Raw genomic sequence first — 20,125 nt, 5'->3', positions numbered from 1 at the left:
TAATTCTGGACAAACCACTTCTACTCTCTAGACCTTATTTTGCCTCTATCTAGTCAATGGAGGTAACAATCCCTGCTTTGCTTAATTCACCACAAAGTTGTTGGGAGAATAAATGAAAGAACACATGTGAAGTGCTTTGTTGACTAGCAATGTAGTTCAGTTACACCAGCTGTTTGATGGAGACACACCTTGTATCGCTGGCAGTCCCCCACCCCTCTGCTCCTGACCTGGGTCAGAGGCATTTCATCCGAAAGGCTGTTGTGAAGAAGGGTAACACATTGGTCAAGGCAGTTTCAGAGAGCAGACCTAGTACCAGTGTATAGACATTATGGAGATCAGCCGCTTCTAGAAACTCCTCAGTCAGAGCTGCTTGATAATGGAAAGGGCTGCCTGAGAGTAGGTGAAGGCCGGAAAACTGATGAGGCAAGATCAACTACCATGTATATGCATCACAACCACACTTCAAGGTAGAGCTACTACCTCTTCTTTGCCCATAAAGATAAGAACGTGCCGAAAGGTAAAGCAGACCCCTGAGGTATGCAGCAGAGCCAAGCTCCAGTAACTCAAGAACCCCCTGCAGGAGTCGTCTGAGCACGTCCATTGGCTTCCACAGGAGGAGAAGGGTGGGCCAGGGATCATTTTGCTTCCTAATTGGCTAGCTGTGCGGGTTGGCAGCCCCCTCCCCCCACGCGGCTGCGCATGCTCGACGGCCAGACATGGCGGAAGCGGGAAAAGTGCAGGCCGGCTTCGGGCTTCCGGGATTAGGAGCGGCACAGTGGCCTCTGCAGCGGTATGGCCGCTTCATGCCCTCGGGGACAGGAGAGCCGCCTGTGCCTGACCTGGAAGCTGGGACAGCCTCTTCTCCTACATGGAAGGTGAGGCCGGAGGGCAGGAATGGCTGCCAGGTGCTCACAGGCTCCAGGGAGGGTGGGGTGTGAAGACCTCTGTTAGGGCCACGGGTGGTCAGGTTCCCCGAACGCTACTTGGACAGAAGGAGAGGACACTAAGGGACTGACAGGCTGACGGAAATGTGAGGAATGGACAGGCTGACAGGGATTGTATGGCGTGGACACTGAAGGGGCTGACTGACTCTGACAGGCCGGCAGGGAGACTGGGGGCCAGTGTGACAGACAAGGGCTCTCTGATACTGACAATTACACTGTCACACGTGGAGGCCGACTGGTTGTCAGGGGCCACCTGGTACCTACCTGGACTGAGGTAGCACTACGTAAAAGCTCACTAGTCCATCTCCTTCACGTTCCCCACTGAAGTGCTGACCAACCAACCACAAACAAACAAAAAAACCAGTTTGTATGGAGTCGTTTCTTAATCGTGATGACTCCTGTGACCTTTTGGAAGCAGAATTTCAGGCCATTCTTCCGAGGTGCCTCTGGGTGGGTTTGGGTTGGTTAGTAGGTGGGTACTGAACCCTTTGGGTCACTTAGGACTTCAGCTGACTAAAGCCTGAAATAAATGGAAGGACAAACTAAAAGACAGGGTCACTGACCCATGGGGACTGTCTCTCAAGTTCCAGAGCAAAGAGTATATTGGTGGGGCAATCCCAAGGAAATGTCAAGAGGCTGGGTGAGGATGCGCCAGGAGGTAGATCTGGTCCACTGCATGGGGTGATGTGACCATTCAGTCTTGTAAAAGTGCTTGTACATATATTATACAAATGAAAGGGAGTATAGTCATTATTTTGTTTCCCCTTTTTTTTTTTTTTTTTACTCCTCACTATTGGCCTTACAGGCTCCCTTGTCCCTATATCCTATATTTGAAGGGCGGGAGAAAGGTACCAAGAATGAAGTGGGTGCTCATTCCCTATCCTGGACCGTCTATTCCGCAGTTTCCTTATGTGCTACTGTTTTTGCTTGTTTGTTTTTTGAGGTAAAATATGTATAGAGGCATAGAGAGAATTCATTTTAGTTACAGAATCATCTATAACCAAGGTGGAGAGGAAGAAGGGAAAGTCTAAGAGATAAGGATTTCTTGCCTGGAAAATGAGAGGCTGACGCCTCCTTATAGTGTTGCCCATATGAAAATGTTCTAAACCATTTTTGTACTTGTCAGTTTCACATACCTGTCCTTCCATACCTTGAGATACCCAAATGGGCAACCTCAACTCCTACCTTATTGAAGGGGTTGGATGGAAGCACGTTCATTTTCTTTTCGAGGTACCTCAGAGTAGCTCATCTCTACCGAGTCTATCATGTCCCAAAGTATGTTACTCTTAAAATGGTTCCATGATTAAATTAATTGAGAAAAAATGTTAAACAGGTTTCTTTCATTAAAGATTATTCATTCTTTACTATGCTACGGTGCATTATGAATTTCCAAAGTGGGGGCAGAGAATATAACATTCCCCCAATGTAGTTGAACATTGAACCCACTTTGGAGGAAGCCCCTAGTGTACCATGGAATACCTTTTGAGAAGCACTTCTGTACTCTATTTTTTTTTTTTTGTCCCAGAGGGCTCCCTTACGTGTGTTACCTATTTATTTATAGTAAAAAATATGCCACATAAAAATTGCCATTATAACCATTTTTAAGTGTGCAATTAACTCCCCATTATCCCCTGCCTCCAGCCCCCGACCCCCAAAAAAACAAACCAGTTGCTGTGGAGTTGATTCTGACTCGTAGCAACCCTGTAGGACAGGGTTTCCCAGGAGAGCCTGGTGGACTCGATCTGCTGACCTTTTGGTTAGCAACCATAGCTCTTAACTACTACGCCAACAGGCCTCCAGCCCCAGGTAACATCTAATTGAATTTTTTGTTTCTGTGAATTTGTCTGGAGTCCCTGGGTGGTGTAAATGGTTAAGCACTGGACTACTAACCGAAAGGTTGGCAGTTCAAACCCATCCAGAAGCACCTCCGAAGTAAGGCCTGGCAATCTTCTGAAAGGTCACTGCCTTGGAAACCCAATGGAGTGCAGTTCTACTCTGTACACATGGGGAGGCCATGAGTACGTATTGACTCAGTGGCAACTACCACAACATGCATTTGTCTCTTCTAGGTATTTCATGTAAATGGGATGGTACAATATTTGCCCTTTTGTGCCTGGCTTTTTTCACTTGGTTTAATGTTTTCAAGCATTTTATAGCATGTATCAGAACTTCATTTCTTTTTATGGCTGAATAGTACTCCATGGTGTGGATGTACTACATTTTGTTTATCTATTCACCTATTGATGGACACTTGAGTTATTTCCACTTTTTGGGTATTTTGAATAATGCTGCTATGATCATTGGTATACAAGTATCTGCTTTCACTGGAAAGTCCCTGCTTTCATTTCTTTTGGGTATATGCCTAAGAGTAGAATTGCTGGGTCATAACGGAAACCCTGGTGGCGTAGTGGTTTAAGTGCTATGGCTGCTAACCAAGAGGTCAGCAGTTCAAATCTGTCAGGTGCTCCTCGGAAACTCTATGGGGCAGTTTTACTCTGTTCTATAGGGTTACTATGAGTTGGAATTGACTCAACAGCAGTAGGTTTGGTTTTGGTTTGGTAAGGTAATTCTACGTTTAACTTTTTGAGGAACTACCAAGCTATTTTCCACAGCAGCTGCACCATTTTATATGCCCACAAGCAGCGCACAAGGGCTAATCCTTAAGAATTAGGTTCTCACTCAACAATTTCTACACAGATTGTTCAGTGACATTGGTTACATTCTTCACAATGTGTGAACATTCTCATTATTTCTGTTCTGTTCGTTCTGTATCCATTAATCTAGTTTCCCTGCTCCCTTACATTCTCATTTCTGTTTTAAAGTGACTATAGACTGATAGGGAGATCTTACTCTTGGTTATTTTATTTTTTTAGATATACAATTTCTATTTGATTACTTTACAAATCTTCTGTGACTTTTTTTAGTTTCTATTTTCCTGTCAAATTTTTCAAGCCTGGCTCATATTGACTTGAACATAGTAAGGATAGTGGTTACTTAGTCTGTGGTTGATAATTTCATTGTGTGGTGTTCCTTTAGATCTGTTTCTGTTGTCTACTATTTCTTTTAGTTCTCATTTGTGTTGTCTTGCTTCTTTATATATCTGATTATTTTTAATGGTTTGCTGGGTGTTGCATTTGAAAAATTATTAATAGAAATATGTTGAGACCTAAGATAGCATTATCTTCCTCAAGAGAGAATTTTTGTTTTATTTCTGTTGGGTGTCTGGAGGCACTAGCAATTTGAGATCTCCTTAATCTAGTTTTAGGGTTTGATATTTTCTGGGCCACCCAAATAAGTGTTCTTCCTTTGATGCACGGTGGACTCCAGCTTTATCCCCCCAGCCACATAATTCTGTGAAAACCATAACTCAGTCTCTCATCCTTCCCTGTGGACAGAAAACACCTCTGACGCATAACTCACCTCCCTGAATTTTGCGTTCCTTCTCAGTCTTGAGCCATTATTCTCTACTATCTTTTAAAATTTTTTGATAGTTTTGAAATACGGTTTTATATTCTGTCCAGCTTTTTTAGTTGTCTTTAGCGGGAAGATTTGTTCCAATGACCTAGTCAATCATTATTGGAAGTAGACGTTTGATAGTAAGAACCATAGTTGTTAGTATACCTGATGGCTTGGCTCTTAACTCTCTCCATTCTTTCATTCATGCTTGGGAATTTGTTTCATTCTTAAGCATTTGACTCTTTTATCCATTTAGGTACTGTATGGTCATGATTTCTCCTTTGAGCATCAAGACTGCATTTGATTGTCTGCTGAATAGCTTTATATGGGTGTCCTAACAGCATCTCAAAAATAAACATGTCTCAACTGGCAAAATAATTCTATTATGAAAACATTCTGCATCCCACCTTGAAATGTGGCGTCTGGGGTCTTAAATGCTAACAAGCGGCCATCTAAGATGCATCAATTGGTCTCAACCCACCTGGATCAAAGGAGAATGAAGAACACCAAGGTCACACGATAACTAAGAGCCCAAGAGACAGAAAGGGCCACATGAACCAGAGACCTACATCATCCTGAGACCAGAAGAACTAGTTGGTGCCCGGCCACAACCGATGACTGCCCTGACAGGGAGCACAACAGAGAACCCCTGAGGGAACAGGAGATCAGTGGGATGCAGACCCCAAATTCTCACAAAAAGACCATACTTAATGGTCTGACTGAGACTAGAGGAATCCTGGCGGTCATGGTCCCCAAACCTTGTGTTGGCCCAGGACAGGAACCATTCCCGAAGACAACTGATCAGACATGAAAGGGACTGGACAGTGGGTAGGAGAGAGATGCTGATGAAGAGTGAGCTAATTATATCAGGTGGACACTTGAGACTGTGTTGACATCTCCTGTCTGGAGGGGGGATGGGAGGATAGAGAGAGTTGGAAGCTGGCAAAATTGTCACGAAAGGAGAGACTGGAAGGGCTGACACATTAGGGGGAGAGCAAGTGGGAGTATGGAGTAAGGTGTATATAAACTTATATGTGACAGTCTGACTTGATTTGTAAACGTTCACTTGAAGCTCAATAAAAGTTAATAAAAATAAATAAATAATAAACATGTCTAAAAACCGAGCATTTTGTCTTTTCACTCAATCTTTTTACCAAAACCGTCTCCCTCTCTGATCATTTTGGTGTTCATTCATTCCTGAAACTTTGGACGCGTTCTTTATCTCTGTTCTTGATTTCTTTACTGTCAGACACTGAATTGTTAAATCTTCTTTGTTCAGTTTCTTGCATTAATTCCTCTCCTTCAGATACAACTGTCACTAGTCCTACTGCATATCCTACCCCCAGGCCTTCATCAGATCATTCTCTTTATTGACATAGTCTTCTTGCTTTACTGGTTTGCCTTCTACTGACCTTTAAGACTTTTTCCGTTCATACACATCTGTTTCATACTGAGCGCTTAACCACTGCACCATAAGGGCTCCTTCTTCAGAGGAAGAAATATAAGTATAAGAAATTGTGTATTTGAACAGATAAACTAACATATGAAGATATAAATAGTAATATAACACATGATTGGAACCCATTAAATTCTCAAAATAATTATGCAAAGGATTAAGTAGTAAGCGTTCATACATTCAACAAACACTGAGCACCTAGAGCCCCTAGCAATAACCAAGATATAAAAGGTCCCTGCCCTCATTTACCACCACTTGTCTGTCAGTTTGTCATAACGTGGTGGTTTGCATGTTACTTTGATGTTGGAAGCTATACCGCTGGTGTTTTAAAACACCCGCAGGGTCACCCATGGTAGACAGATTTCAGCGGCGCTTCCAGACTAAGACTAGGGAGAAGGACCTGGGTGTCTTCTTCCGGAAAAAGAAAAATTAACCAGTGAAAACCTTAGGAATAGCAATGGAATATTCTCTGATATAGTGCCGAAAGATAAGCCTCTCAGGTTGGAGGGCACTTGAAATACAAGTGGGGAAGAACTGCTTCCTCAAAGAGTTGACCTTAATGATGTGGATGGAATAAAGCTTTCGGGACCTTCATTTGCATGATGTGGCATGGTGCAAAATAAGAAAAAAACAGCTGCAAACGCCTGTGAGTAACTGGAACATGGAATGTACAAAGTATGAATCAAGGAAGATGGGAAGTCATCAAAAATGAAACTGAATGCTTGAAGATCTATATCCTAGACACTAGTGAGCTGAAATGGACTGGTATTGGCCATTTTGAATCGAACAATCATATTGTCTACTATGTTGGGAATGACAAATTGAAGAGGAATAGTGTCACATTCATCATCCAAAAGAACATTTCAAGATCTACCCTGAAGTACAATGCTGTCAGTGATAGGATAATATCCGTAAGCCTACAAGAAAGACCAGTTAATACAACTGTTATTCAAATTTACCCATCAACCACTAATGCCAAAGATGAAGGTATTGGAGATTTTTACCAACTTCTGCAGTATGAAATTGATCAAACATGCAGTTAAGATCCATTGATAATTACTTATGATTGAAATGCAGAAGTTGGAAACAAAGAAGGATCAGTAGTTGGGAAATACGGCCTTGATGATAGAAATGACGCCAGAGATCTCATGATAGAATCTTGCAAGACTAATGGCCTATTCCTTGGAAATACCTTTTTTTTCTTTTTTTTTTTAGCAACATAAACAAGGAGTATACATCTGGACCTTACTGAATGGAGTACACGGGAATCAAGTCAACTATGTCTATGGAAAGAGACAATGAAGAAGTTCAATATCATCAATCAGAACAAAGCCAGTGGCCAACCACAGAATAGATCATCGGTTGCTCATTTGCGAGTTCAAGTTGAAGCTGAAGAAAATTAAAACAAGTCCAAGAGAGCCAAAATGTGACCTTGAGTATATACCGCCTGAATTTAGAGACCATCTCAAGAATAAAATAGATTTTACTAATTGAACACTAATGACTGAAGATCAGAAGAGTTGTGGGATGATATCAAGGACCCCATACATAAAGAAAGCGAAAGGTCATTAAAAAGACAGGAAAGGAAGAAAAGACCAAAATGGATGTCAGAAGAGACTCTGGAACTTGCTTCTGATCATGGAGTAGCTAAACTGAAAGAAAGAAATGAAGTAAAGGAGCTGAACAGAAGATTTCAAAGGGCAGCTCAAGAAAACAAATATAATTAAATGTGCAAGGGCCTGGAATTAGAAAACCAAAAGGGAAGGAAAAATTGAAGCCTCAAGTTGCAATATCGAAGGATTCTATGGGCAAAATATTGACTGATGCAGGAATCATCAAAAGAAGAGAGAAGGAACACACAGTCACTGTACCAAAAAGAATTGGTTGATATTCAACCCTATCAGGAAGTAGTGTGTGATCAAGAACCCATAGTATTGAAGGAAGAAGTCCACGCTGCACTGAAAGCATTGGTGAAAACTAAGGCTGCAGGAATTGATGGCATACCAATTGAGATGTTTCAACAAACAGATGCAGTGCTGGAAGCACCCACTCATCTGTGCCAAGAAATGTGAAAGACAGCTACCTGGCCAACCAACTGAAAAAGATCCCTATGTGTGCCCTTTCCAAAGAAAGGTGATCCAGCAGAAGCGGAAATTATTGAACAATGTCATTAATATCACATGCAAGTAAAATTTTGCTGGAAATAATTCAGAAATGGTTGCAGTAGTACATCAACAAGGAACTGCCAGAAATTCAGGCTGAATTCAGAAGAGGACGTGGAATCAGGGATATCATTGCTGATGTCAGATGGATCTTGGATGAAAGCAGAGAATACCAGAAAGATGTTTACCTGTGTTTTATTAACTATACAAAGGCATTTGACTGTATGGATCATAAAAAATTATGGGTAACATTGTGAAGAATGGAAATCCCGGAACAGTTAATTGTGCTCATGAGGAACCTGTACATGGATCAAGAGGCAGTTGTTTGAACAGAACAAGGGGATACTATGTGGTTTAAAATCACAAAGTGCGTCACGGTTGTATCCTTTCATTGTACTTATTCAATCTATGCTGAGCAAATCTGAGAAGCTGTACTATATGAAGAAAAACAGAACATCAGGGTTGGAGGACGACTCATTAACAATCTGAGATATGCAAATGATACAACCTTGCTTGCTCTGAAGACCTGAAGCACTTACTCATGAAAATCAAAGACAACAGTCTTCAGTATGGATTACACCTCAACATAAAGAGAACAGAAACCCTCACAAGTGGACCAATAAGCAACATGGTGATAAACAGAGAAAATATGGAAGTTGTTAAGGATTTCGTTTTAGCTGGATTCACAATCAATGCCCATGGAAGCAGCAGTCAAGAAAATCAAACGACATATTACACTGGGCAAATCTGCTGCAAAAGACCTTTTTAAAGTGTCAAAAAGCAAAGATGTCAGTTTGAGGACTAAGATATGCCTAACCCCCCAAAAAAAAGCCAGGGTATTTTCAGTCACCTAATTGGCATGTGAAAGTTGAACAGTGAATAAGGAGGATCAAAGAAGAATTGACACCTTTGAATTATGGTGTTGGTGGAGAATATCGAATATACCATGGACTGCTAGAAGAACGAACAAATCTGTCTTTGAAGAAGTAAAGCCAGAATTCTCCTTAGAAACAAGGAGAAGAACATCATGCTTGATAGAATAGAAAGTCAGCAAAAAAGAGGAAGACGCTCGATGAGATGGATTGACACAGTGGCTGGAACAATGGGCTCAAACATAGCGACAATTGTGAGGATGATGTAGAACTGGGCAGTGTTTCATTTTGTTATACTTACATTGGGTTGCTATGAATCAGAACCAACTTGATGGCACCTAACAACAACCCTCGCTTATGTTTTTTATCTAGGGGAGGACATAGTATCTATCCAAATAACTGTGTAAGGGAGGGGCTGTATAGTCCATAATCAAGTTATATGCTCTTAGGCAGTCAAGTACTCACACAAAAGAAGAAGGACTAAATTTGAATCCTAGCTTTGCTACTGAATTTCTTTGACCTTGGTTAGGTTACTTAACCTCTCTGTGCCTTATTTACTTCATCTTAAAATAGAGGATACAGTAGTACCCATTTCATCAGATTATTTTGAGCACTGAAGAAGTAAATATATTGTAATCACCTAAAGCAGTGGCTTTAAATTATATAAAGGTTTGCAGTTAAGATTATATTTGGTGTTATCTTTTCACACCATGGGTTGCCAATTATTTGGTTCCTTTTGGTCTTTTTTGACTATTGGATGTAGACGCTGGTGTTTTGGGGTGCGTGCGCGCATGCGTGTGTGTGTGTCGGGTAGCAGTGAGTAGGAGAAGAGTGAGGGAAGAGAAAAAACAGTGTTTCAGGTAGAGGACTCAACGTATGCAAAGGCCCTGTGCCTGGAAAAATCTCAGCATATGTAATGTACGGAGAGAAAGCCAGTAAGGCTGGTGCTTAGAGAAAAGGGGAATGATAGCATGAGATGAGGTTGTCTGAAGAGGTACCTTGTGAACATTATCTAAAACCAGTAGGAAGCCACTGAAGGGTTTTAATCAGGAATATTTTCATCCTTCAAAGATCACTCTGGCTGCAGTGTGGTGATAGAATTAGAGGGGAATATGACTGGATTCAGGAAGATGACTTAGGACACTATTGCTGTGTTGTAGGCAAAATATGATAATGGCGTAGACCAGGAGGATGGCAGTGAAGATGGAGAAATTGGGGATATTACAGCTATATTTTGAAGGCCAAAATGACATGACTTGGTGATTGGATATGAGTGGTGAGAGAAAAGGACTTCTGGGTTTCTATCAGAAGCAACTGGCTAGATTGTCGGCAATGGGGTGCACTGAAAGAGGATCAGCAGGGGAGAAGATACAAAACTCCAGTTTTGGATATATTGAGTTTAAAGTTTATGAAGCATCTAAGTGGAGATGTTGAATAGGTAGTTTGATATTCTGGTCTGGACTCAGAAGAAAGATCTGGGCTGGAGATGTAAATATGTGAGCCATCAGCAGGAAGGAGATATTTATAGTCAGGGGATTACATGAAATTCCAAGACTAAGCCCCAAGGAAGTCCAATACTTTTAGGTCAGGTAGAAGGGACAGAGTCCTCAAAGAAGACTGATACGGAACAGAGAGTTGGGAGTCACCCAGGAGAATGCAGGCCTATCAAAGCTAAAGAGAGTTATTTTAAGAGGGAGAGATGATCAACTTTGTTGAATGATGCTGCAAAGAAAAGTAACGACTAAGGTCTTCATTGAATTTAGGAATATGAAGTTCCTTATGGTTGGAAACCCTGGCGGCGTAGTGGTTAAACGCTACAGCTGCTAACCAAAGGGAAACTCTATGGGGCAGTTCTACTCTGTCCTATGGGGTCGCTATGAGTCGGAATCGACTCGATAGCACCTGGGTTTGGTTTTTGGGTTTTGGTTACGGTCCTTACCAAGAGAAGTTTCAGTGGAGTTAAAGGGTTGGAAGCCAGATAGGAGTGGGTTGAAGAGTGACTGGTAGGTGAGGAAGTAGAGCCAATGTGCACAGACAATTCTTCTTAGACTCTTGCTGTGAATGTGAGTAGAGATAGGACAGAATGAATTATTCACCAAATTCTAGAATACTACACCTAGAGATACTTCTTAAAACTTGAAATCAGTAAATGAAGGACCACAAAAAGGCATTAAATATCTAGTTGTACTCTTGCTAATGTACCCAAAGTAAGTAAGCTGAAGTCTCACCATCCCCACTTCTAAGGAGCATACTGGTTGTGTTTCTTCTAAGACTGGATTATTTGTTCTTTGGGCACTCCACGGTATATTCAGTATTCTTCACCAGCACCACAGTTTGAACACATCGATTCTTTTTCTCTCTTCTTTTTCACTGTCCAACTTTTACATGCATATGAGGTCATTGAAAAGATCCTGGCTGGGGTCAGGTACCCTTTTTTCATCAAACTGACATCTTTGCTTTTTAAAAATTTAAAGAGGTCTTTTGCAGAAAATTTTCCCAATGCTTTTCCCAGTTTGATTTCTTGGTCCCTGCTCCCATGGATGTTGATTGTTGATCCAACTGGAATGAAATCATTGACAGCTTCAGTTTTTTCTTCATTTATCATGAGGTTGTTTATTGGCCCAGTTGTGAAGATTTTCATTTTCTTCATGTTCAGATGTAATCCATGCTGAAGGCTGTACTCTTGACCTTCATTGGTAAGTGCTTCAAGTCATCTTCCTTTTCACCTTCTTCCAATCCTGGCTGCGTTCTTCATATAGGATGCTTCTTGGATTATTTGTTCTGCACACAGAGTGAATACATAGGTGAAAATATACAACTCTGCCACACACCTTTTCCAGTTTTGAGCCGTGCAGTATCTCCTTATCCTGTTGTAACAACTGCCTCTTGATCCAGACACAATGAAGTATTCTGGAATTCCCATTCTTTGCAATGTTATCCATAATTTTTTATTATCCACACAGTCAAATGCCTTTGCATAGTCAATAAAACACAAGTGAACATCTTTCTGGTATTTTCTACCTTTGGCCAGGATCCATGGGATGACATCAGTGATGATATCCCCGTTCCATATCTTCTTCTGAATCTGGCTTAAACTTCTGGCAGTTCCCTGTTGATGTATGGCTACAGCCATTTTTGAATTATCTTTAGCAAAATTTTGCTAGCACGGGATATTAATGGTATTGTTCAATAATTTCTGCATTCCATTTGATCTCCTTTCTTTAGAATAGGCATAAATATGGATCTCTTCCAGTTGGTTAGCCAGGTAGCTGTCTTCCAAATTTCTTGACATGGACGAGTAAGCACTTCCCAGCATTGCATCCATTAGTTGAAGCATCCCAGCTGGTATTCCGTCAGTTCCTGGGGTCTTATATTTTGCCAGTGCCTTCAGTGCAACTTGGACTTTGTTTCAGTACCAGTCATTCTTGATTATAGGCTACCTCCTGAAATGGTTGAATGTTGACCATTTCTTTTTGGTGCGGTGACTTTGTATAATCCTTCCATCTTCTTTTGATGCCTCCTGCGTCATCCAGTTTTTTGCCCATAGAATCTTTCAATAATGCAATTGAAGGCCTGAATTTTCTCTTCAGTTCTTTCGCTTAAAAATGTCCATTGTATTCTTCCTTTTTGGCTTTCTAATTCCATGTCTTTGACCATTTCATCATGATACTTTCTCTTGTCTTATCTAGCTGCCCTTTGAAATCTGTTGGGTTCTTTTACTTTGTCATTTTTTTCATCCACTTTAGCTAGTCTGTGCTTAAGAGCAAGTTTAAGAGTCTCTTCTAACATCCCTTTTAGTATTTTCTTTCTTTCCTGTCTTTTTAATAATGACCTTTCGTTTTCTTCATGTATGATGTCCTTGATGTCTTCCCACAACTATTCTGGTCTTCAGTCATTAGTGTTGAGTACATCAGATCTATTCTTGAGGTAGTTTCTAAATTCAGGCAGGATGTATTCTAGATGGTAATTTGACCCTTGTGGATTTACTTAGATTTTTTTCAGCTTCAACTTGAACTTGCACGTGTGTTATTGATGGTCTGTTCCACAGTTGGCCCCTGGCTTTGTCTTGACTGATGATGTATCTTTCCACAGGTGTAGTAGATTTGGTTCCTATGTAATCCATCCAGGGAGGTCCACATGTATACTTAACCATTGTGTTGTAGAAGGAACGTATTTCTGATGAATAAATCATTGGCCTTGCAGAATTCTATCATGTGATCTTTGGTATCATTTCTATCACTAAGGCTGTATTTTCTAACTACATACTGATCTTCTTTGTTTCCAACTTTTGTGTTCCAGTCACCAGTAATTATCAATGCATCTTGATTGCGTATTCAGTCAATTTCAGACTGTGGTGGGCTGTAAAAATCTTCAGTTTCTTCATCTTTGGCGTTCATGGTTGGTGGTAAATTTGAATAATAGTTGTATTAAGTGGTCTTCCTTATAGGCGTGTGGATATTAACCCATCACTGACAGTGTTATGCCTTAGGATCTCAAAATGTTCTTTTTAATGAATGCAGTGCAGTTCCTCTTTAATTTGTTGTTCCCAGCATAGTAGACCATATGATTGTCAGATTCAAATGGCCAATACCAGTGCATTTCAACTCATTCATGCCTAGGATATGGACCTTCAAATGTTCCATTTCACTTTCGATGACTTTCAAATTTCCTTGATTCATATGTCACACATTCTGTGTTCTGATTACTAATGGATGTTTGCAACTGTTACTTCTCATTTTGAGTTGTGCCACATCAGCAAATGAAACTTTACTCCATCTTTGTCATTAAGGTCAACTCTACTTTGAGACGTATTTTGAGTTCCTTCCAACCTGGGGGGCTCATCTTCCAGTACTATACCAGACAATATTCAGTTGTTATCCATAAGATTTTCATTGACCGATTTTCAGAAGTAGATCACCAGGCCTGTCTTCCTAGTCTGTCTTAGTCTGGAAGCTCTGCTGAAAGCTGTCCACCATGGGTGACCCTGCTGGTATTTGAAATACCAGTGGTATAACCTCCAGTATCATAGCAACAATATGCAAGCTACCACAGGTACAGCAAACTGACAGATGGGTGGTGGAATTTATTATAATAATAATAATAAACTGTTGCTGTTGAGTTGTTTCCGACTCATAACAACCCTATAGGACAGAGTAGAACTGCCCCATAGGGTTTCCAAGGAGTGCCTGGTGGATTCGAACTGCTAACATTTTGGTTAGCAGCTGTAGCTCTTAACCACTACATCATCATGGTTTCCAGGATTTATAATAGGATCTTATAAAAAGCTAGAGGTGTTTGAGGACATATTTGATCTTTGAAGCTGCCCCAACAGGTTCCTTATGCCTTCTCTTCACACCCTTTAAATGCCTTCTTCCAAAGAATCTGTATTGGGTATATTGGCTCAGATGCAGCTGGGTAACTCTTAGATTTTTAGCCTGCAACCCAGAGGCCATGAATATTTGACCATTCTGAGAATTTGATTGTTATTACATTTTTTTTCCTTCTATTTGCAAAGCTCTTCATAGTTGTTTATAAGGAACAGTAGTTCTCAAATGTTTGGCATAAAGCCACAGCTACAGTGACAAGAGATGAGGTTGCTTTTGAAAACTGAACATTTGTACCTTCTTTTGAATCTCTGCTGAGCCTTCCTACCTGCTGTGATCAGCTTCAGCCTAGGTCTGTCGTTTTTTGGGAAAATGAAAGAGAAAACAAGATTCGTTCTATTTTATGGGCAGTGTGACTATTGTAAGGGGCCCTGGTGATGCAGTGGTTAAGCGCTCCTTGGTGCTAACTGAAAGGTTGGCAGTTTGAACCCACTAGCTGCTTCAAGGGAGAAAGCTGTGGCAGTCTGCTCCTGCAAAGATTTACAGCTTTAGAAACCCTACAGAGCAGATCTGCTCTCTCCTAAAGGGTCTGCATGAGTAGGAATTGACTCTACGGGCAATGGGTTCAGTTTGTTTTGGGTGACTACTATGCAACAACTATAATAAAAGGTGAGCCACCTAAAGAGCTACGCTCTCTAAGTCTCATGTGAATTTCCTTATTTTAAAAACTTGATACCTGTAGTAAAAATACATGTTAGGTAAAGCATAAAAAAATTATTGTGGTGGAAAGAATCATTCTGATTGTTCTTTCCCTAGGGAACTTTCAAGTTCAATCTTGGTTGAAACTATTTTGAGTTAAAAAATTTTTTTTGGAGTTAGGGGAATAATCTCTTTTCTAGATACTGTTCTGTACAGTTGTTTAATTACAGAGGACTCATCACAAGGGCCAGGTGTTAAGGCAAAAATGTCAACTCCGGAGGCAAAAATAAATAGACTTCTTAGACTTGAAGTACTGGCTGACAAGTAAGGTCTAGTCTGAGACCTAAAAATTACGATGTATAAAATATCTAATATATATGTATGTTGGATTTGTTTTAGTTATCTGACTCGTGCTATTCTTATTACAGGTTACTACCTGGAAGTAAATTAACCACAGTTTGCATGCAGGTTTTAACTGTGTAATGACAAGTGTACAAAAGTGCCCCCCCCCAAAAAAAAATCAGAACTGTGCTTCTCAGATTTTAAAGTGTATAGAAATCACCTGGGGCTTGGGGGCTTTTGTTAAAACTGCAAATTCTGCCTCAGTAGCTCTGGTTTGGAAAATGAGATTCTGTAGTTCTAACAAGCTCCCAGGCGATGGTGATGCTGCTAGTCTGAGGCCCATGCTTAGAGGCAAGGGTTTAGAAGACCTTGAATTAAAAGGGAGGCATATAGTATTAATAAAATGAATTTATGGAGTTATGGGGTAAGGCAGTCAGGTTCATAATGAATATGCAAATGTTTTATTAATAGGGTTAATATTTAAACCATCTGTCGTCATATAAGTGGAGTGAGCACATGAAATACAAACTTGAACTTGATTTTAATTCCTTACATCTGTTAGCCCAGCCTTTCTGAAAAGCTTATCATAATAACAGATTGGTCCCTTTTATGTATTTTGTGTCTGAATATAACTTAGTCTACTAATTTGAGAATAATTTTGAAAGGTGATGTTAATTGCAGGTTGCTTTTGAGATTCAAGTTTTACCATGTTTTGGAGATTCCAAGGATTTCTCGGACGTGTCCTATTTGATTGAGCCTGACAAATTCTTAGATTATTTTTTTCCTTTCAAAGGGGAAAAAAAAATCATCCTTTAATTTTTATGAGGAACTTAAAATAATTGCCCTACTTAGGAACTAAGAAATAGAATATGAAGTTTGTACTTGAAATGAACTTTAAAATGTAAATTCAGCATACAATATTTTTTGGATCCTCTTACCAACAGTGTCCTTTTTTTCCCCTTTTGTATTCCCAGTGCCTACATACTACCTAGCATATGATAGGGGCTCAGTAAATGCTTGACTGAATATGTAGTAACTTTTTGGAATTTATGATAATATGTTAATTACAAATTCAGAGCTACTGTTTATTGTTTAAGGAGCAGTGGTGAAGCGGTTGGCTGCTAACCAAAAGATCGGCAGTTCGACCCATCAGCCATTCTGCAGGAGAAAGATGTGGCAGTTTGCTTCTGTAAAGATTTATTGTTTAATTTTTCAGAATTACTACAGCAGCCCTACTAAGCAAATATTGCTGTACCCATGCTGTATATAAGTGAACTGAAACTCAGAGAGGTTAAATGACTTGCCCAGGGACACAAAGGTAGCCAGTTGAGAAGAATTCAGATCCTGGTTTTCCTGTCTCTAGAGCTTAGGCTTTAAACCACTTTGCTGTTTATCTTAGAAGTGTTAATATTTTACATGGAGAACAGCAGTTCAGTTATGTAGGTGAGGAATTTTGAGATTACACACAGGTTAAAATGACAGTGTGTTGTTGTTTTTAGGAAAATTTAAGATTCAGTAAAATCCCCAAGAAAAGTATTTTTAAAAATAGTAGAGTAGTTTTTTTGCATGCCTGGAAATTTCTGATTCGATGCCTGATGTTGCGAATGTTCTCTTTTTGGGTGCAGGATATTTTGCATTCCCATAAATATTCTTGAGCTTTGTTCTGGGATGTAGTTAAGCAGCTTGGAAACATTGATCCTTTGAAGTCTTGGATTTGGTCTAGGGCTAATTTTAACCCCACTCCTGAGACAAAACCCTTCTGAGAACTCTATGTGATGCCCGGTGAATTATGACGTTTTTCACTGTGTGCCCCATGTGAGCTCTGGGCATCGTTGCCTCAAATCCTTTCAGGTGGTTCTTTCCCTGGCCTCCAGTAGTTTCCTCACAGACATGACTGATAAGTACTCCGCTATAAGACTTGAGGGGGCCTGCTGTAGATCTCTGGAGTGCCCTCTGTTCTACTCTCTGCTTCCTAGTATTTTGCCCTGCAAATGTAGCCACATTGATCTCCCTGGGCTCCCAACTTCATCTCCTAACTCCAGGAGACTTCAGGCTCCACCTGGATTCATCGTCCTTGCTCTTTGACCTTGAGACTCTCCAAGAAGTAAGCTGGGGCCATTGCGGGGCTCACCTCCTTTGTTTCCTGTCATTTCTCGGGGATCACTGTCCTTCATTACCTGATGTCCATTATCTTGAAAACTATTGCTTCCTCTAATTTGTCCAGTGTTTTAGTTGTTTCAGGCAGAAGGGTAAAGTCAGTCCCTGTTACTTCATGTTGGCCAGAAGTAGAAATCCATGGTGGGTCTTTTGATCCAAGTTCACTTTGTCTTTTTCCTCTTTAGTTCATCAGTTCAGCAAATTATTATTATGTACTGGGTACTTGACATTCATCTAGGCTCTGGGGGTACTATGGAGATACTACGGAGATACTATGGAACTGCCCTTGCACTTCATCACAAACTTAAAATATTAGGGCAGTTGAGTACAGGATTAAAAGTATAGGTAGGACCTGATCACTACAGCAGTGTTTTTCGAGGTGTAGAGGGCTGACTGCTTTCATCAGCGTCTCTTGGGGGTGCATGTTGAAATTTATGTTTCCTGATCTAGACCTACTGAATCAGAATCTCTGATGGCTCTCTAGGTGATTCTTACATACTGCAATCAGTTCGTATGTCCCAGTTCTGAAGGAGGGGTAGAGAAGAGGGAACAATTGACAAAGTAATTCTTGTAATAGCACTTTACAATTTATAAGGTGTCTTCATAAACCTCTTCCCATTTAATTCTCATAACTCTTTAGGTCATATTACCATTTTGTAGAGGAGAGGCTGAGGCCTAGCTAGGTTAAATAGCTTGCCAAAGTTTTACATAGGAAGTGGAAGAAGAGATTATAAAACTCAGGTCTTCCTCAAGCCAAATGCCCATTCTCTGTACAGTGCTGCTTCCTAGATGGATATTTTCTCTTATGAAGATGCAAGGGTATCATCAAGAGTTACTGTTTCATGAAGCTTGCTTTTTTGAAGAGTCAACAGGTTAGACCTTGTATTAGTTAGGATTAAGATTGGCTCTCAGTGACAGAGAATGCAAAATAATAGTGGGTTAAATAAGACGGAAGTTCATTATTCTCGCGTGTAAAAGTCCAGGCCTGGTATGATACTTCACAGTGTCAGGAACTGAGGCTCCTTATATTTCATTCCTCTGTTATATATGGCCGTGATCTCATAGTCTGAGATACAGTCTGTATTCTACACAGCTGGGTGAAGGAAGGAATGAAGTTGGGGACAAAGGGTACCTGCTTGCTGTCTCTTAAGGAACTTCGCTGTGAGCTACCACATGACAGTCCCTCCTATTCCTCCTACAACGTAGTGGCCAGAACTTAGCCCTATAGCCAGCCATCTTAGCTGCACAGACAGCTAGCAAATGTAGTCTATATTCCATGAAGTCATGTTTCTGCCTACAAATCAGAGGTTCTGTTTACCATCTAAGAAGGAAAAGTGGACATTGGAGAGCAACTAATCGTCTGCCACACATTTTTCTCCTCCCTGAAGCTGCTAAGAAATGAAGACTTACTCCCAGGGCTCCTGGGTAGAACTCAAAAGGCATTTTCTAATAAACAGTAGCAACAACAAAACAAATATTATTTAGTGCATAATTACTATATGTTAGTACCTAGAACAATACTTGGCAGATGCCTGATAAATATTTATTGATTGAATGAATTAAGGCCAGGTATTTTTTTTTTATTCTACTAAGCACCAAATCTCACATTATATCATTTAATTGTTCTGATGATCTTCTTATGTAGTTATTCCTATTTTTATTTTACAGATAAGGAGATTAAGTATACTTCTAAGTGGCAGAGCTGGGATTTGATCTGGGGTCTAAGTGATTCCAGATAATGGCTTTTATAAAATGGTAGCCATTAGTGCTGTTCACCAAATGTACTTAACTGCATATTCCATCCACCTTCCTAAAGTTAAATGTGTCATCTGACTGGTTTTGGCCAATGAAATGTGAGCAGAACTGACATATGTCATGGGCAGAAGTTTTAAGAGCCAGAGCAGTCTTTCTCTTTGCTATAATGTTGCAGATATTGCCTGCTTTGTCTGCCTAGGTCTTGTAGGAAGAATGATGGATAGTGTGATATAGTGTGTGATGACAGGAGTGAAGATGGATGGGTAGTGTGAATGAGAAATAAACCTTTGCGTTTGAGGATTGTTAATTTCTACAGCATACCCTAGCCTTTTTTTTTTTTTTTTGGTTACCCTAGCCTATTCTAACTGATAGGTATAGAACTATTTTTTGTACTTGTGATTAAGTCTGATTGGATTATATGGAACATATGTTGTAGAATACTTAGTCTTTGAGGACCAATTTGGTAACTGATGTCCTAACATGTTCTTCATTCCTTGTTCCAAAGCACCAGTTTATTAAATACATATTTCCAACTTGGGATCAGTCTGTGTTCTCTTTCTTCAATGAACACAAGCTTAATTTCATTGTGTACAGACATATTTTTTATAGAGTCCATGGTTTGTTTGTGTAACTGATTTAAGGTAGAATGTATCCGTACAAATATAGTAAAGAACGTTTTTTTCAGCTTTGTGCTTTAAGGAGTCTAAGAAGTTGCAATTAAAAATGAGACCCAAGAGTATTAAAATTAATTCACATTTAGTATTTTATTCCCCGCCTACTACGTGTCGGAAACCCTGGTGGGGTAGTGGTTAAGTGCTATGTCTGCTAACCAAAAGGTCAGCAGTTTGAATCTGCCAGGTGCTCCCTGGAAACTCTATGGGGTAGCTCTACTCTGCCCAATAGGTTTGCTGTGAGTTGGAATCGACTTGATGGCAACAGGTTTGGTTTTGGTTTTAGT

At 40.2% G+C, this 20,125-nt stretch overlaps 1 protein-coding gene across 1 annotated transcript in view; it reads left to right on the top strand.

The window, feature by feature from the left end:
* The first annotated feature begins 716 nt into the window (after window positions 1–716).
* REC114 (REC114 meiotic recombination protein) overlaps window positions 717–20,125 on the top strand; it is a 107,929-nt gene continuing 88,520 nt past the window's right edge. Inside the window, exon 1 of the mRNA XM_064296146.1 lies at window positions 717–875. Within this exon, the coding sequence (XP_064152216.1) occupies window positions 717–875 (159 nt within the window). The remainder of the gene's footprint in view (window positions 876–20,125) is intronic.

The sequence above is a fragment of the Loxodonta africana genome, chromosome 13 (genome assembly GCF_030014295.1).
Source record: "Loxodonta africana isolate mLoxAfr1 chromosome 13, mLoxAfr1.hap2, whole genome shotgun sequence".
In the NCBI taxonomy this organism is placed as follows: Eukaryota; Metazoa; Chordata; class Mammalia; order Proboscidea; family Elephantidae; genus Loxodonta; species Loxodonta africana.
Note: the sequence above shows the minus strand (reverse complement) of the source record. Positions and strands in the feature narration are given on the sequence as shown.